General features: G+C 41.8%; 1 protein-coding gene across 1 annotated transcript; it reads left to right on the top strand.

Annotated features, from left to right (window-relative positions):
- Positions 1–17: 17 nt before the first annotated feature.
- FAM117B (family with sequence similarity 117 member B) lies at positions 18–27,264 on the top strand. Its single transcript, XM_035114442.3, has 8 exons — positions 18–918; positions 12,285–12,436; positions 15,212–15,304; positions 16,548–16,661; positions 17,756–17,899; positions 19,634–19,859; positions 20,163–20,283; positions 22,494–27,264. Exons 1-8 carry the CDS (start codon positions 186–188, stop codon positions 22,810–22,812), a joined length of 1,902 nt encoding a protein of 633 aa, XP_034970333.3. The 5' UTR covers positions 18–185; the 3' UTR covers positions 22,813–27,264.
- The last annotated feature ends 667 nt before the right edge of the window (positions 27,265–27,931 follow it).

The raw sequence follows: 27,931 nt of genomic DNA, 5'->3' as shown, positions 1-27,931 counted from the left end.
ATGCGGCCACTATTGTTGATGAGGCGGCCGTAGCGGTCGCATCGGCCGGAGCGGCGTCCTGCTCGTGTGTGCGGAGATCTATATTGCAGAGGGGGGGGACTGGCTGACTGGCGGCTCTTCCCCCTCCCCTCCCCCCTCCTAACGGCCGTTCTCCTTACCCCGTTTACCTCAGAGCCGGCCGAAGGATGTCTTCTCACCCGCCGCGCGTGAGGCGAAGCGGCTCGCCGACCCCGGCCACCTCCCTCGCGGCGGCGGCGGGGGGTGCCGCGGCTGTGGCAGCGGGAGCAGGCGGGGCCGCCAGCGCCAACAGCAGCCGCCTGCAGCCCATGCGGGCGACGGTGCCTTTCCAGCTCAAGCAGCACGGCAGCCCCACGAGGGGCGGCGGCGGCGGCATTTCACGAGGGGCGGCGGCGACGACGACGACGACATCGCCTCAGCCGCCGCCTCCACCTTCTTCTTGTTCTTCTTCGCCGCCGCCTTCTTCCTCGCGCACCGCCAGCCCGACGCGCCCGGCGCCCGGTAATGGCAGCGGCGCGCGTAGCGGCGGCGGCGGCAGCCCTGCCGTAGCCACGCAGACCCCTGCCGCCGCCGCCCTCCCTCCTCCTCCGCCGCCGCCGCCGCCTTCCACGCGCGGCAGCCCCACGCGCGCTGGCGGGGGCGGGCCTCGCGGGAGCCCCCCTCGGCTGCACCAGCTGCCGCCGCCGCCCCACGCGCCGCCATTGCCGGGCACGAGCCCTTCGCCTTGCTCCTCCCCGGTTTCGCCGCCTGTGCCCGAGAGCAGCGCCTGCTCCGCCGCCGCCGCCGTGGTCTCTTCGTCGTCCTCCGGGGGAAGGATCCGGCACCGGCAGAGGAGGCGGTCGCCCGAGCACAGCAGGGCCTCTCCGGAGAGGAAGAGCCCGAGTTCGCCTGTTTGCAAAGGTGAGGGGTGGGGTGTTTTTTTGGGGGGGGGTTGTCTCTTAAGAGGGGGGGAGGGAGCACTTAGGGTGGAGGAAACCGGAGCCCGAGCTGCTGCCAACTGGCCCTAGCCATACCGGGAGCCTGCTTTTCGTCTCGAGCAGATGGCGAGGGCTTTCCTGCAGAGATGGACCACGAGGCCGGCAGCGCTTTGGGCATCTCTGCGCTTTCCTTGTGGACCCCTTGGCTCTGGACTCCCTTGTTGGTTGGGGGGGGGTTGTCATTTCTCACCTGTTATTTGCAGATCCTGGGTTGTGGTGCTTTGAGTAACTTCCTTACCCCCATAATTTTTGGAGGCTGACTCGCCTTCCTTCCTAGGGAGCTGTGTTTCGATGGCACAGTGTACGGGGACCCGTGGAAAGGAAAGCACTGTGAAGCATGGTGTCGTGCCTGAAAAGAGATCTGGGCAGTGAAAGGATGTGTCTAGACATGTTTCACTTTAATAGGAGCATGGCAAGCTGTATGGTGTGGAGCCCATCTAGTTCTGTTCTGTCTACACTGAGTGATAATGGCTCCCTAGGGTTTCAGGCAGGGAGTCTCTCCCAGCCCTATTTGAAAATGCTGGAATTGAATGCTGGGAGACAGATGCTCTCGTTTCGGCCTGGTTTTACAGTGCAGCTTTACATTGATTTGTGGTGGTAAAACATTACAAAATATAATATAAGTTGATGGTAATTGAGGGTTGAGGGGGAGCTAGTATGTTATTAAATATTTTCTGATCTTTGAAAGCAATTGCTCAGCTGAGTGGGGAGGACTTATGTTTTTTTGCAGCAGACAGTACTCTTCAGTTTGGGTAGTTATATGTGTCCTCCTTTACGCTTGTAAGTTTCAACTAATGTATCTTGTTGTGCAAATTAGGTTTTGGAATACCTGAGGTCTAGTATTCACAAGTTTCTCTGAAATGAGTAAGTGAGATACTTCTATAGGATCTGTAGAATTGACACCAGGATGGAAGTATTTGCTTTAGTGACCCTCCCTCTGTTGAGAAAGCAGTGGCCTTGAGCCTCTCTGTTCACTGTTCCATGGCTGAGTACACACCATACATTTAAAGCACATGACTGATTCCTCAAAGAATCATGGAAACTAGTTTAATGGTAGTGTGAACTGTAGCTCTGTGGGGGGGGGTGTAAACTATAGTTCCCAGGATTCTTTGGGGAAAGTCATGCCTTTAAACGTATGGTGTGTACACAGTCTATGGTGTGTACGTATGGTGTGTACACAGTGTTTCCCAACCTTGTGCCTCCAGATGTTTTGGGACTACAACTCCCATCATCCCTAGCTAGCAAGACTAGTGGTCAGGAATGATGGGAATTGTAGTCCGAAAACAGCTGGAGGCACAAGGTTGGGAAACACTGCCCTACAGGACAGGTGCAGGAGTTCAATACCAGCCTTAGGGAAGGAAAAAGACAAAGAATTTTGACTGTCTTGGTAGCATTCTCCATGCAGTCAAGATAAGTAGGAGCAGAACAGTGATTACTTTATCCAATGAAGATACAAAATGTTAGTCAGTGACAGTCATAGTGCCCTGGAATACTCAGCACCTCCCTATGTAGGTCTGTTGTATACAGTACAATTGTATCTTATGCCAGTGGTTTTCAGCTGGGGTGCCGTCAGGTGCAGCACCATATATTTATTGCTTCCCTAGAATTGATTTTTTTTTTAAGGCTGCAATCCAGTGTACGGTAAGAGTGAGCCCAATGCAACTTAGTTTAAGATGTCTGAGTATAGGTATAGGGCCCTGCTGGAAACTTTCCATAGGGGAGCCACAGAAAGAATGGAGCTGTGGACTCAAAAAGGTTGAAAACCTCTGTTGTACACACATGTAATTCATGCACTTTCAACCATACATGGTTAAAGGCAGGCTAGTTGAAATTCCACAAGTTAAGTCAAAGCAAGGCAAAGAGCTTAAAAGCACTTTTTACACTGGGTCTGCTTGGGGTAAAGGTAAAGGGACCCCTGACCATTAGATCCAGTCGTGACCGACTCTGGGGTTGCGGCGCTCATCTCGCGTTATTGGCTGAGGGAGCCAGTGTACAGCTTCCAGGTCATGTGGCCAGCATGACAAAGCCGCTTCTGGCGAACCAGAGAAGCACACAGAAATGCTGTTTACCTTCCTGCTGCAGTGGTACCTATTTATCTACTTGCACTTTGACGTGCTTTCGAACTGCTAGGTTGGCAGGAGCAGGGACCGAGCAACGGGAGCTCACCCCGTCGCGGGGATTCGAACCGCTGACCTTCTGATCGGCAAGCCCTAGGCTCTGTGGTTTAACCCACAGCACCACCCGCGTTGGGGTACCTGGTGTTTTTAAGCACTCTTCCTTGGGCGGTGGCAGCAAGGCCTGTTCAGTGCATTGGTCCAGAAGGCTAGGGGTGCTTCTAAGTGGGCAGTTTGAGTATACATGTTTTTACATATATGTAGAACCCTTGGAATCGAACCTGCACATATGTTGTGATTGTGTTGTATTTGAAACTGTTTACTAGATAGTTGTAAATGCAAAGAAGAGGCAACATGTTTTATAGACAGGCAGCAATCATTCTAGGCAAGTCCAATTGACATGTGGGACCTTTTGGACCCGGAAGAGGATGGGGCACACTTATGTATGCTCTGCCATCATGCATGGGGGCTGGGAACAGAACCCCTGCACAAAATTGTCGTCGCCTGTAGTGAGATTGAGAGGTTATGTGGAAATTTGTACACTACTATTGTGTGATGTGAACAAGCATATAAATATCCACTTGCCTGGTTATCTTTGGGATGTAACCAGTGCTATTTTGCAACCACACAGGGAAGCTTCTGTAAAATGGAGAATTCTCCTTCCTTGCACACATGCACACCCCCATTTCTTCATTATGCCATGAAATACTAAACTGATGTGTGGGCAGGTAGACTAGCAAAACTTAATGTAAAAGTACAGTGGTACCTCTACTTACGAATTTAATGCGTTCCGAACGCACATTTGTAAGTCGGAAAAATTCGTAAGTCGAAGCAACCTTATCTAAAAATTCGTAAGTAGAAAAAATCCTATCTAAACCGCATCCAAGATGGCGGACGGAGCTCCATTTGTAAGTAGAAACATTCGTAAGTAGAGTTATTCATAAGTAGAGGTACCACTGTAGCTAGATTGTACTAAAGAAGCATATCCTAACAACTAACGTACTTTTAAAAAAAAGAATACTAACTTTTAAGGACAGAATAATTTGAAAACATCGTCCCAAGATGTCCTTATGAGAAAATGTGGTTAGGATTAGCCAGCACACATATTTTCTGCAGGCTTATTTTGATGGCAAGCCTCATTGAACTTGGTGTGACTTCCCAGTAAGAATGCGTAGTAGAATCAAGCTGCATAATTATGAACAATAGGTTTCTTTTCCTTACACCTTAGAAAAACTAGAAATGTGATCTAGAAAGGACCTGTCTTAAAACCACTTGCATAGATTATACATTTCTTCTTTGACCAGAGTCTATCTCTATTCAAAGCTCAGACTTTTATCGGTTGTTTCAAGTATCTTTAATGAAAAATAAGACCCACTGTCAACTGTAACATTGTTTAGGATTGCAGCCTTAGTCTGCAAGACTGTCTTGACTTGTCATTATCAATTGCTATGGACTTTGGAAAGTGTGACTGCTTTTTAAGCTTTCTTTCAGCCTTGAAGAGAGCTATGAAAGAGTAATTATTCTTGAGGCCATTGTTCAGAAAACTTTTATGTCCTGAAGGCTCCTATTCATTGATACGTATAATTGACAATAGCACTGAGTCGGAATTTGTTATGGGAATGACTAGTATGATGTTGCCCCACCTACCTTATAACTAAATTTTCAAACACGTAAGAAATTTACAATTAATAGCTTTGTGGCATGCTGATTTTCCATGCGGCTATTGGAATGCCTTTACTTGACAGGAAAGAGTCAGGAAGGTGAAAATAGAAGTTTGAAGGGTTATAGCATATCTAGGAATTTTGTTTCATACAGATACTTCTCAAATCATTAAATTGAATGTCGTTAGGTAAATAACATAAATCTCCATTGATTTGGAAAGATGGGCACTACTTAAATTTAGTATTAAACTTGAGATTAATGAATGCTTCAAATCTATATATATATATAAATGTAGACTGTCCAAGTTTGTTAAAACGTGGCATTCTCCCAAACCGCTTGCCCGATCGCGTTCAATTTTGCCCACAATGTCATATGGGTTTAGGCAAGTGTTTCCATGCACATAGATTGACCACATGTCACACCTGTGCCACGAAAATCAGGTAAAACCCACTGGTTTGGAACCCTGAAATCAGAGGGCCGGGGAAGCTGGGAAATAGAAGGCAGAAGAGGTTGCAACACAGCGCCCTCTATTGGAGGCTACACTGGTACTGCAGCTACTAGGCGGAAAGGAGGGTCGCCTGTACAGATAAGGCCAAATGGAGGTGGGAACTCGCCTGGGTGTGGGTTGGGGGCAGGAGGGAACGGGATAGGTCATGGATTGGGACAGGGTGGGAGGAATCACAGGGATGAGCGACAGCAATGCGTGGCCTGGCCAGCTAGTAATAATATATGTGTTGTGTGGGATTTATCTACAGATACCCCAAGGGACCCAGGTGGCGCTGTGGGTTAAACCACTGAGCCTAGGGCTTGCTGATCAAAAGGTTGGCGGTTCGAATCTCTGTGACGGGGTGAGCTCCCATTGCTTGGTCCCAGCTCCTGCCAACCCAGCAGTTCGAAAGCACGTCAAAATGCAAGTAGATAAATAGGAAACGCTACAGCGGGAAGGTAAACGGCGTTTCCATGTGCTGCTCTGGTTTGCCAGAAGCGGCTTTGTCATGCTGGCCACATGACCTGGAAGCTATACGCCGGCTCCCTCGGCCAATAATGCAAAGGTTCTGTCCCCATGAGCATGTAAATGTGAAAGTTTTTTTTGCCCCAACATGCATCACTTTGCATTTGCTTACATTTAATTGCATTAGCCATTTTATCACCCATTCACTCAGTTTGGAAAGGTTCTTTTGGTCCTTCTGTGATCAAGTAATTTGTACACAAAGAGATTGCCTGGAAGGAATAGAAACAAGATAAACCAGATTATACAAGGCACTGGAGGAGAAATGGATAAATTGTATGCATCAGAGTCCCATACATAGGCCAGAAAGTTTACAACATAAGCTGAAAGCTTGCAACAGTTTGCAGATTGTATTGTTGAGGCTACATCTATTGCATTTTCATGATACAAATTTTCCCCATAGGTCAGATGACTGCAGTTTCTTCCCTTTAGTTTAGTTCCCATTAGTTTTCCATTATTTATTCAGCTCCATTGCTGGAAGTAACCAGAATATAAAGATTCATAGTATGGAGTGCAATAAAAGGAACTATTATTTCAGCTTGAAATACAGAGAGAAATTGATTTTGTGCATTTGCACAATAAATTTCCCCCTCTCAAATAAAATTTGCTTTTAGGAGGGCAACTGCTATTGTGTGTGCATTTTTAAAAGTGTGTGTGTGTAGAAAGAGGGAGCTGCTTTGATGGAATACTGTTCAATACAGTCATACCTCGGTTTAAGTACGCTTCAGTTTGAGTACTTTCAGTTTGAGTACTCCGCCGACCCGTCTGGAACGGATTAATCCACTTTCCATTACTTTCAATGGGAAAGTTCGCTTCAGGTTAAATACGCTTCAGTTTAAGTACGGACTTCCGGAACCAATTGTGTACTTAAACCGAGGTACCACTGTATCTGGAAACAAGGACTTGGATCTAAAATTCTCCACTGTGTGAATGGAAGGGAGGTTCCCAATTTCCCTACATAACAACCCCTATGACTACAAAGGACTTTTCAAGGGATCTATGGTGGTGGTGGTGGGGTAATTATTCGTGCTCTCTTTTCTGCTCATGCAGCTGGATCTAAACGTAAAGTAGGACATTCATAGTATTTGGCCTGTACTTGATAGTAAATGTAAATGCAAGGCTTCTTAGTGGGAATATCTGCAAGCTGAATCTTACATTTGACACCCTGGTATGAATCCTACCTAATCCAGGTTGATGATATCAATGGTTGTATTATTCAGTCTAGAGGCAAGAATAGCAGTAAACAGTTTTTGATCCTGATAAAGTAAATATATGATTCTATAGAATCACTATGTTCCTAGAATTCTTCCATATGTCTGAAATAGGGCCCTCTTCCTCAGTGTCATTAAAGTCATCTCTAAATATGGCACTACTCTCTGAACTGTTGCATTTTACTATTCCTAGTTTTGGGATCTATCTGTTCTTCAGTGAATCTCTTCACTTTCTCCCCTCTGCCATTGAGCTTTTTATATATATACTGGATGAGTAATCCCTAGATTTTCCAAAGGCTACATTCTGCCTCTTAGAGACACACTCTTGTAATGCATAAAAAGCTTTGTACATACAGTGGTACCTCTACTTACGAATGTTTCTACTTACGAACGGAGCTCCGTCCGCCATCTTGGATGCGGTTTAGATAGCATTGTTTCTACTTAGGAATTTTTAGATAGGGTTGCTTCGACTTATGAATTTTTTCTCCCAATGCATTCCTATGGGATTCGACTTACAATTTTTTTTGACTTACCTACGAATGTGTGTTCGGAACGCATTAAATTCGTAAGTAGAGGTACCACTGTATTATCCTCAGTTGTATCTATGAATTGATCAGTGGCTGCTGGATGAACCAAATAATCATTCCAGTGAATGAGATCCTAGGGCCTCTTTCCATTATGGAAATTAATGCTCCAATTCACTAATTCTAAACAATTTTTTGAATATGTATGCTTTAAAATGATGATTAAAAATAACTGCATGGAATCACCCCAACTTTATGGAGGAACCCCTCTTCCTTTAATATAGGGGAAAGTAGATTGGGCTGACTAAAGGTAAAGGGACCCCTGACCATTAGGTCCAGTTGTGACCAACTCTGGGGTTGCGGCACTCATCTCGTGTTATTGGCTTCCAGGTCATGTGGCCAGCATAACTAAGCCACTTCTGGTGAACCAGAGCTAAAGGTTAACAAAAACCTAATTCAAAGTCAGTGGGAGTTTTACAGCTGAAATTAAATCAACAGGTCCAACTGGCTTGTGCAATGATAAACTTAAAACATTTCGCAAAAAATATTGAACCCCAAAATGGAATTGTTCCATTTAGTGGTGGAACACATTACCACTTGGTTTGTTTGGAAAACAAAGTTACAAGACTTAAACTAGTTTTATCTATTTATAAAATAGTTTATGGATGCAATTGCTCTTAACCTTTCTGACTTGAACACCAATTTCTGCTTTGTCCTGTTTTGATGAATAACTGAGTTTGTGACACCTGAGGAAGTGGAAAATATCCTTACAAATGAAGTAGAAATCTCCATAGTTTTGAAGGAGCAGTGATGAGACCACTGGTTCAGAAGCCCTCACTTGATTTCACATTTTAACAATTTTACACAAAGACTGCAGCTTGTGTACAACATTGAGTGAGTGGATGTCCATTTCTCTCTGCCCCGCTAGGGCAGGGATGGTCCATTCTGTTTCACTGCCTGAGGTGAAACAGGAATGTGCCACTCCCTATTCACACCCCACCCCTCCTCTTCTGCTGTCGCCAGAATGCCCTCCCCTTTCATCTCCAGCTGCCTTCGAAACCATCAACCAGGCTTTCACATTTTCACTCGCACTGTAGCATACAGTTCAATAATTTGTGGTGATTTTAAGCATAAATGGTACATTTTGGCTAGCTATTCCTAGTCAATTCTTTATCAGCATACAACAGAAGTACGTGAGATGAATGGTTAGCATCATTTTAAAAATAAGATTACGTTCAAACTATGCAGAAGCTACCATATCATTGGTGTCAGAACTTCCCATATTAAACAGTCTGACATGTTTTTGGCTAGTTGAAGCCCATTCTGAATTACTTCCTCCTATGTGGTGGTGATAGGATATGCACTGGGGAAGCTAGCATCTGTTACCGGCTTAGAGCTAGCAGAACTCTAATTGTGTAGCAGTCGAGTTTCTGTTCTGCTGCTTTCCAGATGGCAAGCATGAAGCTTAGGTGTCTAGCAAAAAGCCCTATCCCTGTTTGTGGACTCTGGCAGAAACATAGATAATGCCAACAAATATATATTGCAGTTACATGGTGATTTACCTATTTACTCGAATCTAATGCTCACCATTTTTGGCCAAATTACATTGTGAAAATTAAGGTGTGCATTAGATTCGATAGCACATTTACATTTGCTAATAAATACCTTTTTTGTTTCAAGGTTCTGAAAATTGAGGTGTGCATCAGATTCAATGGTGCATTAGACTCTAGTAAATACGGTACTTATTTTTTTTAATCATGTTTTATAGATTGTAGGTTTTTAACTGGGATAGAGATACTTCTCATATTGAAACCTTGTTTTAACTATATTTGTAATATTTTATGTGTATGCATTGGGAAGCAGACTGATGGGGCACAAACCTTCAATTGCCATGATATTTGCTGCAAATACATTAGCAAATATCAATGTAATTTTTCTGCTAATGCTGATAATAACTTGTAATTTACATAATTGATGTATCTGCACATATATTTTCAGAATGTATGAGCACAGCAACCTAGTAATTGTTTTGATTCATTGTTTTCCACCCATGAAGTTGTGAAGGATGTGTCCATTCTCTCATCTTACATAATTTATGTTTGGCCTAACTTCTGGGTTCAATTCCTTCTCACTTTCCTAACCTAAGCTAATTGATGACAACTTGCTGGATATATAAATCATTGTAGAAATGAATCTTTAACTGTTAACAACGATAAGTCAAAGTTTATGGTATTTTCAAAAAGGAAGGCCAAATATTATTGGACTGTGGATGGGCAGAGAATAGGACAAGTTGATTCTTAAAAGTATCTCAGAATCTGGTTTCATGCCTGTTATCTGTAATGTACAGGGTAAATTAGCAAAGATCAAAGCAGAGTCTGCAGTAAGAACATTCTTCAATTTTCTACACAAAAAGAAGTAAATTTGTTCCAGCTGCTATACGAGTGCGCACTGTAAAAATTGTGACCCAGATTTTGTTTGGAGCCTCAATATTGTTTCCAGGACTTGGATTTTCTCTTGAAAAATTGAACAATATTAAGGCTCCATCGGGGGCAGGGGGCGATATGAGATGTTTTCTCTCTCTCTTTTTGATGTCATTGTAATTAGTTTGAACCAAATCTGACGAAATAAAGAATGAAAATATAGATGTGCAAAAGCTGGTTGCATTGGCTAATGGATCATGTACTCCACGGTTGTTGAGTCTTAGCTGATCTTGTTCTAATAATTGAATGGCCTGTTTTAAATTTTCTGACAATGCCCAAGTGCAGGAGAGATATTTTGTTGGTCCATTTTCAAGACTTTATAGCAGATTTCCTAGAGTTCCCTTAAGGGTAGATCGTGCCCGTATAACCACTCAGAGGTTGAAAGAGTGTCTAGTCATGTTTTACTGTTGTTTTTATCGGATAACGCCTAATTATGAGGTGATTTCCTGGTCAATTGTTAGAGACCCTTCTGACTATATTCCATGATTACCAAGCAAGTGGCAAAAATATCTGGATGGTGTCATATCATGTCTCTTAGTTTTGCTATGACCGTTAGTTCTTAGCTTGTCATTTTTTTAAATAATTGGCTTCAACTGAGGCTGTGTTTTTGTATTTTTATGTTTTGTCTTATTGGTTGGTTGATCATAATAAACATCTGATTGACTAAATAGAATACCAATAACGAGTATCCTATAACAAGAGAACTTCAGGCAGAGGGAACGCTGAATAGTTTTGGAACCATTGACTATAGTATAATTAAGTCTAATAAAATTAAGACATTTCTGAAATACCTCTATTGTTCATCAGCCCAGCTGTTGTAACTGCTATCTTGAAGCAAGTGCATCTCTTGTTATGTAGGTCACATCATGTGAAGCTAGCAGCTGAGCAGTTGTGGGAAAAGAAGGGGGGCTGAGCAGCAACACAAGGGAATAAATGACAACGAAAATACTACATGATTTGCTGAAGTGCAGACAGTATTTTAATGAAATATTCTGAAATAGCCTAAGGAGCTAGATGAGAAAAATAATATAGTGAGAATATATATTTAAATTTTACTCTCCTGTTAATGGGGATGAAATATATATGCAAACCTTGTGCAGTTAACCATAGTATATGTTTTTATTGTACTGGTGCTAAAATATATACACTACATGCATTTATCTGCAAATGGGAGCATTGGTTGTATGATGCTCAATTACTTTATGCAGTATAGTGTACTATACTACATGACGATGTATAATGTTTAAGCAAAACAGCTCAGTGTGTAATGCATTAAGCAAACTAGCTTCTAGGCTAATAAAATAATGGTAAACTTTGTGCCCTTGCCAGAGTTGTTGTGTCGGCATGCACACTATGTTTTGTATATTTTTTGTTTTTCAACATCTGCTCCCTGCGCATAATAAACTATTCATGAATTTCTGGGAAGTTTTAGAAGAAATTGGATGAAAAGAAAAAGTAACGTTGTGTGCCTGAATGAGTTCTCTGAATAATAATGACTTTTAATTGTGTGTATGGATTGGAGTGGAGTTGATGGCTATACTGTAGTTGATTTATATATTTTTTATTCAGGAAACGGTAGCTCTGCTATTGTTGCAATTCTAGTGATTGCTTTCTCAGATAACTGATTCAGTATGTGTTTGTGATTTTTAAATTGTAAAATTCACTTTTCAAAAGTTTTACTAATGTAGAGGAAAGCAAGAAAGCGATATATTGGGGGGAAATGGAGCCTTCTGATAAATTATTACGCATGAGTACTACTGCTCTGGATTTGAGGCTTTTTTTGTGCAACAGGGAATTAGATGCACAATTCCTAGTATTAAACAATAAGTTAATGGAGTGTAATTTATCTCAAAAAATGTAAATGTGATGACCAGCTAGAAGGCAGATAGTGTATTTAACCTAGGACTGCCAATCAGTCAAACTGTAGTATATAATAACACAAAGGGAAAGTTTGTCAGCCTATTCAGTCACAGTTTAATACAGCTGTGCATTTAAAAAGTCTTCAAGGCCTAAACTTTAAATATTCATTGTTGGCAACGGAGTGCTGTGTTAGTCAGGAGTATATGTATGGGTATGGGTGTGTGTGTGTGTGTGTGTGTGTGTGTGTGTATACATATACACAACCTATACATAACAGCTCCATAAATAAGAGGTTTACCAGTTGTATACAGTACAAATGCATGATACACAGAATGAAAAGCTGTGTAACAGTAGGCTTTATAGCTGTGTAACAGTAGGCTTTATTTCCTCTCAGAGTCATATTTTTTCTTTTTCTTATTATTATTTTAGTTGATAAACCACGGCCACCTTCATCAAGCCCTTCCAGTATTGCTCGACGTACCCCTTCACTAGACCTACTTGCTGCTCCATATCTTGCTGGACAATGGCCTCGTGATAATCATGGTCAAGCTGCACCATGCATGAGGGACAAAGCCACACAGGTAAGAGTTCATATATACTAGGAAAAAACACTTGCCAGGCAGGGGTAAAGGAATGTCAGCACCACTCCTGTCTGCAAAACTACAAAGCTTCAGCAGGGGACATTTTTTACTGAATTTATATGCTTAAACATTTGAAAGCATTCTTCTTTGTGCACAACATTTGTTAAAATATTATAGATGTTGGTCTAAAATGTTAAAATGGAAGTATTGGAGACCTTTGCTATGTACATCATGAATTTCCAGTGCCTGACATTAATCATGAGTTGATGAATTTTGTTGCTTTCCTCCTTGTATACATTGATATTTCTCATGTACTTTTCATGATATGTGTATGTGGTACATATCATACAGTGTGGTGTAGTGGTTAGAGTGTCGGATTAGGATCTGGGAGGCCAGGGTTCAAATCCCCACTCAGCCAAGAAACTCACTGTATGATCTTGGGTCAGTTACTCACTCTCAGCCTAACCTACCTCATAGGGTTGTTGTGAGGATAAAACAGCCAGGAGAACTTCCCCACCTTGAGCTCTTGGGAAGAAAGGTGGCATATAAATTAAATAAATTTTATAGATAGATAGATAGATAGATAGATAGATAGATAGATAGATTTGAGAGGGCATAGAGCATTGAACTTGAGTAAGCAATATCTTCTCTAAGTATCCTTACCTTATTTGGTGTGTCATTTCATGTCTAGTATTTAACAAATATTGTGGCAGTTCTTGACATGTGTAACAGAGGCTCTTGGCAGTTCAAGACATAATCAATAGGCTTTATTTTAGTTTAATGTTTAAGAAAGGTGATAGATGACCCCCAAATTATAGCCCAATGTGTGTTTTTTTTCTTTTCCTGCAAAAATGTACATGCATCATCTTTTAAATAATTTAGAACAATGGACCAAGGAAAGCCAGGTAGTGTCCCCAATCCAGATTGGATTTTCCAAGGGACATTGCACAATTGATTAATGTTTTGTTTTGAATTATTTTATTCAAAAGTATTTCAGCAATCCAACAGAAAAGTTGGAAGTTGGACTTGTTGATCTCTCATCTGCGTTGAATATGAGTGACAAGAGTCTAGGGAATTTTTATTATGGTTTTTTTAAATTAAAAAAACCAACCTAAAGTATGTCCTCGGAAACAGCTGCTGGGCTATTTCACAGAGAGAGTGCAAAAGGAGCAAATAACATTGCCCATATCTAAATTATATAAATAATAAACACCATTCATTATTTGTGATAATTTATAGTTCTTCTTACTTCAAACTGTAAAAGGTATAAAAATAAGACATTAGAAAGCTCAAAGCTGCAAGAAATTCACAACAGCAAATGATAGCTTCCTCCTGCTCCTGGAGCCCTGTAGTCAATTGACAACTAGTTTCAGGATCTTTAGCTCGATGGTGTTGAGTGCCATATAGCAACTAGTGTTTGGGAGACTCTTTTAACAGCTATTTTTAATTATTCTCAATGCTTCTTTCAACCTATTCTGATTTGCCTCCTTTGGGAAAGACTGTAAGTTACTTCATTGGACAAATGACTGCTGTTTCTTATACCACAGCTATACTGTAATAGTGATGTAAAATACAATATATGTTTTACAATCTGGCCTCGGGGATTCTCCTTCAGATTGAATATTTTGGCCCTGCTATTTAATCTTTGCATAAATAATGTACCAGTTGCATTGCTTGCTTCTAAGGGCCACACGTATATGCAAAAATTGTATGTAATCAGAACAGATGTTTTTCTTGGTGGAGGAAGCCCTGCAGGGAGGCTTCCCCTCCACAATTGAAAGAAGGAGAGGGAAGACAGAGAGAGACCAATGTGAAGGGAGGAGCAGAGATAGACATAGGCAGAAGGAAAAGGCTGGGATGGATAAATGTGAGTAGGGTGCAACTCAACTGTAGTTCAGGAGTGCTCCCTGCCATCCACTCCCTCTCTTAACTGGCAATCAAAAAAATTCCAGTACTGCTTTCTTTATGCAGATAAGATGGTTTTTATTTCATCACCGCTAGGTCCCTGGGTGGTCACAACAGTGCCAGCCATTTAAGAACCTAGATTCACTTACCAAGAGGAGCAAGGAGGTTGCGATTGCGCAAGTGCACCAGTGCTACTTACTGGGAGGACAAGGTGGCAGGGAAGTTTGGGCTGTGTGGGTGCTGCAGTGCATTCACTTAGCCTAATCTCCCCACTACTTTGCCCTCCTGGTAAGTGACATGGACTCCACTGACAGGAAGCTAGTGTTGTGGCTCTATCCCACCAGGCAAGCTCTCCTGCAGTGTTGTAACAGTTGGATATTGAGTTGTTCAATTTCCCCTGAAGCATCTGTAAGAACCATAATGCAATTTTTTGCTGAATATGCCAAAATGGACATTCAGTGTATTAATTTTGTGTCCTCAATTTAGTATATTAAAATTAAATCTGACCATAAAAGGTCTGCTTATCTGTGGGAATTAATTTTTTTGTTAGCTACACATGCATTTACTCAGCTTAGATTTCAGACTTTGCCCACCAGATATCTGACAGGCAACTTTTAAAATAGGCCAGTAAATGACTGTATTTGTATATGTGGATCAGACCAAATCAAAGGCATTATACACTGTATTCTGTATTGCCCTTTATATAGCTCATTTAGGAATAGATTCTTCTATTCATTTCAGAATGATTTAGGGAACTAAACCTTTAAGGTCTGGCATGTTGTATTTCTGAAAATTATTTTGATCCAATCTGTTTCTAGTCAGCCTCTGATTTTAATTTTTTAGAATCATTTTTCTTTGTCCTTGTCTTAGACTGAAAGTGCTTGGGCTGAAGAATACTTGGAAAAGAAGAAAGGCTCTCATAAGCGATCGGCATCTTGGGGCAGTACAGAACAACTTAAAGAGGTTAAGAAACATGTTTAGCTGTATTCAAGTCAATACAAACAATAGCTGCAAATGACTGTACATTTCTTACACACAACATGAGAGATACGTGATCTCTCAACATTGTGGATGGGGAACCTCAGGTTCCTGGAGGCCAGATGCTGCCCTTTGAGCCTCTCTATGTGACCCTTAGAGCTTTCTCCAGATCATACCCCTCTGCCTTCTTTTGACTCTGGCCACCACTGACCTGTAGTCCCTGGAAGGTTGCCTTCAAGAAAATGCAGCCCGCAGGCTGACGAAGATCTCCCATTCCTATGCTGTACTAGCAAGAGGAGCAATAAAACATGGGGTGCTGTTCTAAATGATAACAAAGCCACCCATCTGACTGCTCATAAGGTCAAGTTCCAGCACATGGAATTGGCATAGAAACATGTAATAGAGAAGAAGACATCATAGTTAGAGACTGGCATGGTAAGAAGATGGCTAAGTGTCGGTTTCATCAGATTGATAACCATGGAGAACATACAGCCAAATTATTTTTACTTGTCTCTTTTTAAAAAAAACCTGCTGGTGTTCGAAATACGATATGAATATTTGAGGCCTGACCTCACAGGGAGAAATACCCCATGGGTCTACTTCCTGCCAACCAACAAATCTGCGCAACCAAGTGGTACAGATGCAACTCAGTTATAGGCAGAGGGAGTTTGTTTCAGCCCTTCACTCTGCCCCAGCCACTACAGCCTGTCTTGGCATAGCTCTTTCTCATGCCTCCTGCTCATAGTTGGGGTCAGATGGTGGCAGTGCCCACCTGCCATGATATCAGTAAAAACAAAGGCTGAATGGCAGGTGTCCAACGAACCTTCTCCCCCATGTGAAATGGAAACGCCAGTGTTTCCATCAATGTGCATTCCGTTTTCACAGTGTGATGGAGTTCCCACTTGGTGAGGCACACATCTTTCCATCCTGCTTTTTTTATGAGCTACACAGGCAGATTGGAGACAGCATTCTGCTTCTACTCCAAGCCAAGTAGGAGGCAAGAAAAAAGCCTGTAAATGATCGTGTTGGTACATAGGCATCCCTATTCTTGGTGTGGTCAACATGTCTCTGAGGGGAGGGAGAATGCACGTGTTAATGTTAGTAGTATTGTGCACTGTTCCTAAGTGGTTACTGTGGCAGTAACAGTACTTACTATACATTTTGACATAATTGTTCAGACTTTTCATTATAAATTTTACAGGGAAACCTAAAATGTTTGTCCTTTCAGATAGCCAAGCTACGCCAGCAGCTGCAAAGAAGTAAACACAGCAGCAGGCATCATCGGGACAAAGAAAGACAATCTCCATTCCATGGTAATCATGCAGCCATTAACCAATGCCAGGTACGATCACGATTGTTAATGTAAAATTTGGAAAGAGTTCATCCCATGGATGTTTGCTGTATTTTAGGTGCTATGTCACAAAAAGAAACTCCACCAAAAGTCTGGAAGCTGTCAGCACTCGAGGAGGCAGAAAAATAATAGTAACAAAATAAGTGACATACAGCTTTATTGCCGAGCAAATGTTTGCTTTAGATTTGAGTGCCTTGCAGAACTTGAAGATCAGCGTGTATACTATATCCGAGGTAATGGGTGAAAGAAAAAGACACCCAAATGTGTTTTTTGGTTCTGAGCTTCCAGCAGGCACAGCATGTTACACACTCAAATGAAAGAAACATAAGTTGAAATTCTCAAGCCCAAACACTATGCCCCAGGCACATTGCAGGTGGCATGTACAAATGATGTGCGATTGCCGCCGCCCGGGTCTTTTTGGACCTGGAAGAGGGAAGATTGGGGGCAGGATGGAGCATAACAGGGCAGGACACGCTTATGCGCACTTTGCTGACACATGCAGGGGCCGGGAACGGAATCCCTGTGCAAAATGGTTAGTCACCTGTACATGTTAAAATCTAAGGTATGCTCATAGTAAAAAAAAAATGCACTCGTTGCAGTTTATTGTAACATATATCTTGTGTTCCTCATCAATAGAAGATTCAAATCACAAGTGCTGACATATTCTGGGAGAGGGAGGAATGAAGTGAATTTGTTGAGGTGATGGGATAGAAGGATAGCATTCATGGTGGGATCTAATGGTCCATTTCAACACCTTACCAAAAGGATGAGGCATAAGTCAATTGGAAGGGAATTCCGTAATTGTGGAGTCACCCCTGTGAAGTTTCCCCCCCCCCAATGTGCATACCAGCCTAACCAATCTCATTACAAAGCACACAAGGAGGACATATGAAGTAGATCCTGATGTATGGGGAAGATTCTATGTATGAAGGCCATTTTTCCGATAACCTTGTACCAAGCCATTTCAGGACTTAACATTGTCATATTAACAGAATGTGAGCTGAGAGCTACAGTTTCTTTCGTTCTCCTATATTAAACTACAGAAATGTAGCATTTTTCAATTACTATTTTTGGGGTTTGTCTAGCCACCTGTCCCAAAGAGTGTGCTAGTTCCTGTGATACCAATTGCCAAGTCAACAGGATCACGCTTCCGTAACAGCATAGAGGGCCTGAATCAGGAGATCGAAATAATTATAAAGGAGACAGGAGAGAAAGAGGAACAACTTATTGTGAGTATACTATTGCAATCAAATAGGTTTTAATTGCGGTCTCATGCTAGTTTGTGAAATGGACTGAGTTAATCTTCAGAATATGAAAGATGTGAAATTCTTTTTAGACATAATTTTAGACATAATGTTCCTGGTTCCATGGTTTAGAAAATCAGAAATGAACATCAGGCTCATGCCTTCATCCGTTGCTCCCCCCCCCCTTTTCACACCAGCTTTTTTCCACTGATTTTGGTTGAATTAATTCACAGGTTTCTCATGTCTGAAACAGGACACTGTGATTTAATGTCAGTTTATTAACTATGTTCTTCAATCAGGATCAGACCATGGTTTCAGAACCTGGGGTTATCTTCAGTGTAGTGCTATGTAAACTCCCATTTCCACATTGGGACTCTGCCTCCCCTTCAGACTCTCCCAGATGTGTTTGGTGGGTCCCTCAACCCCCCCCCCCAAGAGCAGATTGGGGTCCAGCAGTTGGGAAGGGGTGGAGAATAAATATTTCTACTTTCACAAAGTTTAGTTGAATACCAATCTTGGTTAATAAATTGGCATTAAACCAGCATTTCCCATTTCGGATGTAATGGGGCACTGTGGAGACTGCAATTTAAGCACCAAAGATGGCATGCAAAGGAAAGGTGAGGAGGGAGTATGTGAGTTGGACACTTGTTCCTGGCTTAATAGACTCTGGTTGAAGGGTGGGGAGCCTGATTTACTGAGGACTGAATATGATACTCTAGGCCAGTGTTTCTCAACCAGTGTGCCTCCAGATGTTTTGGGACTACAACTCCCATCATCCCTAGCTAGCAAGACCAGTGGTCAGGAATGATGGGAGTTGTAATCCCAAAACATCTGGAGGCACACTGGTTGAGAAACACTGCTCTAGGCCTCTCTATCTGGCCCTTGGAACTCTCTCCAGACACCCCTTCACTGGCCCTGCTTCACAGCCTGAGATTCTTTGCCTGGCTGGAATGTGTCCTGGATGCAGGATTGAAAGAGGGGTTGATGTCAAAAGCAGCCTACTTTGTGTGAGTGGGAGGTTATTGCTTTGTTTTGCTTTTATTTTAACTATTTTGTGCTTTTATCATATACTTTTATATATATAGGATATCTTCAGGTGAGAGGCGGTATATAAATTAAATAAATACTTTACAGAGGTGAAACTGGCATTCGTTGCTTTGCCCGCTTTTGCCTCTGGTCCTCAGAAGGTTCCCCAGAGGGGAACGCTGACCTCAGGCTGAGACACATTCCCCACTCTTGCTTTAGATTATTAAGCCAGGAGTGTTACTTCCCGAGCCTCCTACTATTTCTGAATATCCAAGTAATTGTGCATTCAACACTTTCAAGATGAAATACACATGTGTGAGAGTTTCTGGAGTCAATGAATGTCATTGGGAAAGGAAACCAGACATTAAGAAGGGGGTCATTGATGAAGTACCCTGCTTCAGTCAATTTGGTTGCTTTTTGTATAAGATCATCCCTTTAAATCCTCTTAAGTAGATATATATTTTCCCCTTTACTAGACCTCAAATCTCCTTAAGTTTGACTTTCCATCTCTCTCTCTCTCTTTCTTTCTTTCTTTTTCTTGGAGTCTGAAGAATAACTAATCTTCTACTAAAGAGCTTTATTGATACAAAAGACTAAAGTAGTCTATTAACGTGTAAAGTAATTTCTTATCCAGACAAGATTAATGGTCTGCTGCATGGCAAGAAGTTTATACATACGTTTTTTTCTTCACAGCCGCAAGATATTCCAGATGGGCACCGAGCCCCACCACCTTTGGTGCAGCGGAGTAGCAGTACCCGCAGCATTGACACGCAGACTCCTGGCGGGGCAGAGAAGGGCAGCAACAACAGCAGCAGATCCCAGTCTGTGTCCCCAGGCTCATTCCTGGCCATTTCCAATGAGGGCAGTGAGGAGAGCCCGTGCTCTGCTGATGACCTACTTGTAGACCCCAGAGATAAAGGTACCCGCTGAGAAGTGCTCATAAAAGCATATTACAAATTCCAGGCCTCGGCATCTGCTGAAGTGTGATGGGGAAACGGGAACTGAGCAGGAAAGAGCAAATAGTCTCTCATGCATTGTGGACTTTTGAGGGAATATTTACTGATACTTCTCATGGCACTGTTGGGGAATAATGATGGGTACACTGGTATGTTTGGGGGCCACGTTGGAGGCCCTGGTTTTAAGAAATACCAGTAAGAGTGTGGGAGAAACAAGGGCAAGTGTACTGGTATGTTTTAAGGAACTAAACCTCTGTTCATTACAGAGAATGGAAACAATTCTCCTCTGCCCAAATATGCCACCTCGCCCAAACCCAACAACAGCTATATGTTCAAGCGTGAACCTCCAGAGGGCTGTGAGAAGGTGAAAGTCTTTGAGGACAGCTTGTAAGTAGTACTGCACTTGATAGTTACAAAGTCTTAAACTTTGGTTTTGCAATGCAGCTTTCGTGGCTAATCTCTGTATGGACTCTTCCTAATGTTATTCATTCAGCTCCATCGTTTTGTCAGTTCATAATTCAGTAATCATTTAAAACTGTTTGGAGTTGTCATTGTCCCCCTGCCACTTTTTAGGGAATGTTTAGGTAACAGAGGTCAGACCCAAAGCTGCTTCATCAATGAGAACTGTGATATATTGCTAACCTACCATGGCAACCTGTGGGGACAGGCAGGAGGCAAATGGTCAGTGATTAGGGACTGAAAGCATACCATGCCACACAAATTGAGCTTTTTATTAGTGATCAGACTTGGTAATAAAGGGGTTTATGCTGTCTAGCAGCAAATGATGTAATAGGTCTGGAGAATGGCCACATAGCTTTGGCACTGGACACAAAGCCCCAAAAGAGAAACTCTTTAAAGTGTGGAATATCTAGTTTTCTTAAAACATGAAAAACACTTCCTTCGTCTGCAGTTTCACTTATAAGGAAAACTTACCACAGGTTAATTTTCAAAATTACCCAGCCTTGAACTTTGGAGACACTCAGAGCTCCTTCAGATCTTAGCACAACTGTGGGACATGGCCCCATCCCCTCTCAGTTACAAATTGGATAGAGAGGTGAAGGGTTGGTCCCTGCCATGCTAGCTTTTGAGGAACTTGGAACACACACCCTCAGTCTAAGGCAGGGCTGAGGACTTCGCTCAAGCTCTGAGTTGGAGTGTGTCATTGTTGCATTAACTTTGGAGATGCTCTGAAAGCAGTGAAACTGTCAGACCCAACTTCAAATCAGGGAGAACACATTCTTCTCCTGAGCCTGTAGAAAAGCAGAATCTCATGATTTGGAAACACATGGAAAACCATGAAGTGTCACACTATTTTGAGTGTGTCAGGAAGTGCAAGACAAAGGGAGAATCCCCAATTCTCTTAGGCTTTGGGAAAGGTGGTGGCTTTTGCCAGCCTTGAATTCAGTTGTGGACCGTCTTATTTAGGATTAAGATGACAATGACCATGGCGATTCAGTAAATCATGGGTACTTTCAGACAAGCCTCCAAATTAGACACTTTCTTAGTCCTTGGGCTGTTTCCAGTGGTGTCCCAGACCTCTCTCTAAATCATCTGCCTTCTCCTCTTGATCCTGCTGCGCTTGCAAAGGCACTTCTTCTCCTTCTGACACAGTGCCATGGCTAAATAGGGTTGTTTTTCACTTCTAGCATTGGTCCAATGCCAGAGGGAAGTAAGTATATTTGGGGGGGGTTCCTTTTCACTGCAGTTTTGGACTTGGATGAGTGCTGTAATGGGGAGGAAATAACCCCCACTCTTCTGCTAATCAAGAGAAGAGTGTGGGGGGGGGAGGTGCCCCTTGTACACTGTGGTGGGGCCTGTCTTGGACCTGGGCATGTTCTGTGTTGGCATGCAGCCCTCAGAAGTCTGCCAACCTCAGTACAACCCTCTGGTCAAAACTGCTAATCATCCCTGCAGCAAACTGCAGCTTGGTGAGTGTGAACCTATGTTAAAGTGATAGATACCACATCACATTACAGAGGAGTGGAAGGAGGCTAGCAAAAGGGAACTATTTCATCCAAGCAACCTCACCACTGCAGCCATCTGTTCTCCCTGTTCATCAGAGTTGAAGGACCCTCCACCCCACTGTGTTCTATCCAATGCCATTCAATAAAGTCACCCAGCTCTCTCTTTCCAGTAGCTTGTTTCTACTTGCATTTCTTGGAACCCAACCCGATAGTCTTGAAAAAAGGATTTTTTTGTGTATCAGTTGTGTATCAAGCCATTTGTAATGCTTCATCAGGCAGTTGAGACTGTTACGAAAGAGGTTTGCCGATACACCTGGGATAACTGTTTGTGATTTTAAAATCTTCCATGCTTTTATATTGATCCAGTAATGGAGAACCTGTTAACACATTTGTTGATCTCTGGGATCAGCACAACAAACACTGTAAGTCATTTAAAAAATGATTAGAAAAAAGAAAGGATAATTTTTTAGCATAATGAACTTTAAAATGCCCTCTTCCTTTCACACATGTGTGCTAACATCCACATATTTAATTTTCATTGCACCCAAGATTTACAATTTATATATTCAGAATGCTGGCAATATTTAGCTTTCTGTACTAAACCTTGTTGCATTGTTATTCTTTCTTTTGTAGGCCAAAGCCCTTGCATGAAATTCCGGCTTTTTACTGTCCTGACAAAAATAAAGTAAACTTCATTCCTAAAAGTGGCTCTGCTTTCTGCCTTGTCAGTATCCTGAAGCCACTTCTTCCCACACAAGAGCTTACACTCAAGGGTGCTACTCATAATCTGACCGTCACACCTGGTATTACACCTGCATTGCTGCAGCCTATTGCCATGGCCTCCATCTCTGCAAATGCAGTCCAAGAGCGGCTCCCTGGTGGAACAAACAAAATTATACCACAGATGTCGGTGCTGCAGCAGTCAAGACATGGTGAAGAAACTGAAGGATAAACTTGGTTTTGTTAACTTTTAAGAGAACTTTATTGAAGCTAGTTGTGATTATGCCTTCCAAATCACATCTGTTTGCATCATGATTGCTGGCAATTCCATAAACAGGTCATACTAGTACCTTGATCTCCATGACCGTGACTGTTAGGCTGGCGTGAGATCTAGGAAAAGGAGTGGCAGAGAAACTGCTATACTTGACTTGGGAAGGCTCAAATTAAATCTCTGGCCTGCACTTTTTTTAAAGCTTTGGTACAATAAAGGGAGACAGGTCATAATGCTTTACAATTTGGGAAGACCAATTTTTCTGATGCATCTTCAATTTTGAAGAAGGAAACATTCAAGACATACCAGCTGTTCCTTGCAAAAGATCTGCAAGGGAGAAACAAGCAAATGACACTGTAAGAAGTATTAGTTCATACAAATACTGAGCTTTTTGATGCATAGCAGAAAGCAGGATGATCCCCCTTTTCTTGCTACATCATTTCCACTCTTGGGACCAAAGGACTGAATCTTCTCAGCATTCTACGATGTGACCAGCATTCTGTGATGTGACCACATCCTCCTCCCACTTAAGCTTAATCTCCTTCAGACCAAGAAGAGAAGCAATATTGGTACATTACGTGCATTGGGGTGGGAGGTCAAGCACTCACATAGAGGTACCTGTCTGGAAATAGTGTTTCAGAGCACTTCTGCCAGTGGTGTAATGATTTGTTCCTAGTGTGTTTCAGAACAATATTCCCTTCTCCCTCTCCCCACAAAATGCCAACTAACTGTCACATCAGTGCCTCCTGGGACATCTTGGTTTGTTGTGTCGCTTTCAGATTCTAGAATTGCCTTTTGGTCTATACCCAATCCTATCATGTCTTGCCACTACTATATAAACTGTGTAGTCATATGATCTTGAAATGGCCATGCATGGTTCTTCCTGCTTGTCAAAGTACTGTCTTGTGGGTCTCTTGAGGGTAAAGTTTGTCAGGCATGATATTTGTTAAAGCAATTTATTTCAGTGGATATAGTCTCCTTTTTGACTAGCAATATTGTTAGGGTGTTAACCTAAGGATCATTTGATTCTTTAATATTGGTCTGCAGTTGTGGCCCATTTCATTTCTTTTGTGATCTTCCTAAAAATAATTGTAATGGTGTAACAATCAGAAATGGGATGGAGTTTCTGTTACTAAATCTGTTTATGAAGGGTAATGAATAATCTGGGAATGAGAGATTTTACCGAGACTCATTAAACAACTAGAGCTAGAGCAGCTGCTTAAAGGCCACACTTTCAGATTCCAAAACGCCTCCAAAATGGCAAATTATCATGGAAGGTAGGATAGTACTTTCAAAGGAGCTATTAGTACAGAATGATTCAAAATTAATTGGTGCCAAGCTATGCAGTTATAGGAAAGTTGTTGGTTTTTTTAAGGGAGGCTTTCCTGGTATCTTTAGACTAACGAAAATATTGTAGCATTAGTGTGACCATTCAGTTAGTGTGATTGAAAGGCATAGCAATACTGTTATTGCTGTTCATCTTACTATGTTTGTTCATCACCAGTAACCACGTTTGGAGTGGGTCACACCAACATCCGTTTGTTCTTGCATTCATTTTTGCTTGCTTAGTAATACCAGATATATCAGCTCCTATATTGCTTGGCCTTTTGGTTTCACTCTATGGCTTTTTTGTTTTAAAAAAACAAAAACACCTCTCCATACTCAGGGTATACATACCTACCCAGTTTGGTGACCACTTTGTACACCTAGCAAAGTGGGTTCTGGGCTACAATATACTTGTTAGTCTTTAAGGTGCTATAAGACTTTGTTGTTTTTGCTGCAACAGACTAACAAAGCTATGCTTCTGGAACTATTTTTAAAGTGTTATGTCATCATTTTTGTACCTTGGTCCTGTATTGTACTTGCATATCTTTGTTTCTGCTGTGTTCTGCTTACATATATTGTATTAGCACAGCAAGATGGTCTGATCCCCCCTCCCCCCCAATTCATTGAACCTAACTTGCCTGACATATCAAGTCTTCGGACTACTTGTTTTGCAGCAAAAACATTACCATTAAGGCAGCTGAGTTCGAGTGTTAAAATCAGGTTTTTCGCTCCTTTTTGAAACAGGTAAGGATGAAATGGGAAAACAAATGTAGTATTTCAAAACTAGGTCAATTGTCAAGCAATGTGTTTCATCAGCGTAACTTCTGTGAACAGCCTTATTTAAAATTGAATGTTGTGGCTTTGTGAAACATGGGAAGGTAGGCTCCCTCTGCATTAGAGGAATCTTTGCATTTAGTTTAAACCCAGTTCCAGTTCTTAAGTTAAACAGCAGCTTATAAGAGACTACATGAAGCTCCTCAAGACATTTTTCCATTGAGTACCTAAGAGCCAAATTTCAACTTGGAACGGTATATAAAACATAAGCCTTTGAAATTCATCAAAACTGAAGTTTCCCATGTCTTCAGAGCAAAAAGTGAGAAACACACTTCAGGCTGGCCTGCAGGTGAATATGAGAAAGCTGACATTTCAGCTTCCATTAAGAAAACGGTGTTTAGCCCTTGTAATTGAAATTATTGAAAATTCTGAGGAAATGCAAACCATAAGCAGCTCTTTTTTTGGCTAGTAAATGTCCACTTAAATGCAATGAGATGTTCAACTGATCTGCGCCAACAAATATTAGTCCAGGCCAGGTAATGATTTAAATAAATAAAAATTGCGTACTATTCTTTAACATTCCACTTACAAGTTCTCTCCAAGCCTTGATTTTGCACTCCACTGCCTACTTTTGGGTTGCTTTTACCCCTCTGTGACATCAGAGCAATTCAGCCCATGACTTTAAGAGAGGCAGAATAGCCAGAGAGGATAGTGTTCATGGAAGAAATCAAAAGCAAAGAAGTTAGGACAAGGAAAAAGGTTTAACAGACTAATGAAAATCCAGCTTCAGCTAGTTAGAAATAATGTGACCAAAGTCATTATTGCCAGTTGTCAGGATTCACCCTCCATTTCCCACTCCCCCAAACCAGCTTGTATGTGTGGGGAAACAAATCTCCCCTTTCCTTCAAAGCTGTTTAGAGGAGACGGGCGGGGAATGATGCACTCCAAAGTTTTGTTGCCTTCCTATCTCTTCCAAATGAAGCTATAGGAATAGGGAGATAGGAGTTGTTTTCAGCATTTCACTTGCCTCCCAACCAGGAGTTGGCTTGGGGAAGAACAACAGAACAGAGGCTACTTCCTTCCCTGTTAGAATTCCAGCTCCTGGTTGGAGATGAGAGAAGTCCGGAAACGTAGAAGCAAAACAGAAATGTCTGCAACCCTGGTGAGAGCGAGAGAATTACTGTCACTAGCTCCCCACAACACTCTAAAACTGTCGGGGAGGAGAATCTGAGGTCTCACTACTCATATTCTGTCTTCTTGCTGTGTCCTGTTTCCATGGCTTTTCTTTCTGTTATGGGGAGAAGATGACCCAGAAAGAAAAGGGGGTAGGCTGCAACAAGAGGCGGGGGGGGGGGTAGTTGATGGGAAATATCGGGGAAAGCCAACCTAATGTGACATTTTGTTGTACCTATGAAAATAGGTATTCTGGTTTTGTTTATTTTTCTTAATTCAATCTGAGATGTTGCTGCTGCTGCTGCTGCTTGTAAGTTTTCCATCTGAAAAAAGGAACACCAGTAAAATTGTCTTTAAATGGCTATGTTTGTATTCAGGTGTAAACTGTTAGTGACATGAAACAGATCCTTTGGGGGAAGAAATGTATGTGTGGTTTTAGCTAGTTGTTGGTGTGGCTAAATAACACTGTATTGGGCAAGTTTCAAGGTATTGTTGACCATAATATGCATTTATCACTAAAAACAAAGTTGCAGAGAATTAAGATTGGAGCATCTAAAGGCCTCATCAGTCATATTTCCCTAAACTGATATACAAGTATATCTCCTGTACTAGGTAATGGAAAGGCAGATTACTTGTGTTGGTAACGAAGCATGAATGTTTTCTTTGACTTCTGATTTCATCTTGTTTGGCTATCAGTGTCCTATTTAGATCTGCAAATGAAAATGAAATGTTCCCCCAACATGTATCTTTCCTACCATTCTGTCTGGATATTGTGTAATGTGACTTTATCACAGCGGTTCACTGCCAGTGGCATGTGATATATTTCTCTTCCGGGTTCACCCCTTGCTAGCGACTGGCTATCCTGTTTTATGCCAGTACTAGGGATAAAGACGCCTAATTTGGTAGACTGTATGGCTATATGCTATATTTGCAAAGCCAATGATGTTTATGTAAGACTTTATAATAATCTTTTCCCTCTCAGTGCACACCAGTGTGTTTGGGCATTTCCTGTTTTTCTATTTTTTATTTTAATTATGTAAGATCTACGTCTGCAAAAAATTCTATTGAATTTTTTTTTTACGAAAACGTTTTACTCACCTTTATGGGACTTGCACACTTTCAATAAATATTTCAAGTGAAGACTTGCGTGTTTGATTCCCCCCCCCCCCAAGTTTCATATTGAAACATGAGCACTAATATGTGAAGCCAGACTTGTAAATGATGATCAACAGAGACATTTATTTTGGAAGTTCTTACCACACCCACTGGAAAGCTTCATTCCATTTATCTGAAATTGCCAAAGGTTGTTTTACAGCAAACATCTCCAGCTAATTGACACTGCCTCTATTAAAGATTACCGGTACTTAATTTGTAGAAGGGCCTGCCTTTGCACACATATCCCTCTTTGTTTTTTAGAGCCAGGGTTTTCAGTGGATAATAGTGTCCCAAGAGTTCTTGAGTCAAATGCTAGCTCTCACAGAAACTCTAGATTACTTTATGCCAATTCCCCCCCCTTCCTACAAAATAGATCAAGCTGCTTTATAGAGTTGTAGGGATTGCAGTATTTATGGTGCATAAATGCTAAGATTATATTAATGTTACTGTGTCCAATAAAGGGCATATTCTGAAGGGGACATGTCATTTGAGTTGCATATTATCTATAAGTAAAACAAATTTCTAGAACAAAAATAGGAGGAAATTCTGAGGCCAAAATAGACGTGGATACTCCTTGGAGACACTGGAAGATCCCAGACCATAGTTTTGAGATCCATCCAGATAATTTGCCATGTTCTTCCCCATAGGTCTT

The sequence above is a fragment of the Zootoca vivipara genome, chromosome 1, assembly GCF_965207765.1.
Source record: "Zootoca vivipara chromosome 1, rZooViv2.hap1.1, whole genome shotgun sequence".
Classification (NCBI taxonomy): Eukaryota; Metazoa; Chordata; class Lepidosauria; order Squamata; family Lacertidae; genus Zootoca; species Zootoca vivipara.
Note: the sequence above shows the minus strand (reverse complement) of the source record. Positions and strands in the feature narration are given on the sequence as shown.

What these genes read in the sequence shown, in the direction of transcription:
- FAM117B (XM_035114442.3), top strand. Translation starts at nt 186, where the DNA reads ATGTCTTCTCACCCGCCGCGCGTGAGGCGAAGCGGCTCGCCGACCCCG. An exon ending in GTACAGAACAACTTAAAGAG is followed by an intron (nt 15,305 to 16,547) that starts GTTAAGAAACAT and finishes TTGTCCTTTCAG; the next exon opens with ATAGCCAAGCTACGCCAGCA. An exon ending in TGTAGACCCCAGAGATAAAG is followed by an intron (nt 19,860 to 20,162) that starts GTACCCGCTGAG and finishes TGTTCATTACAG; the next exon opens with AGAATGGAAACAATTCTCCT.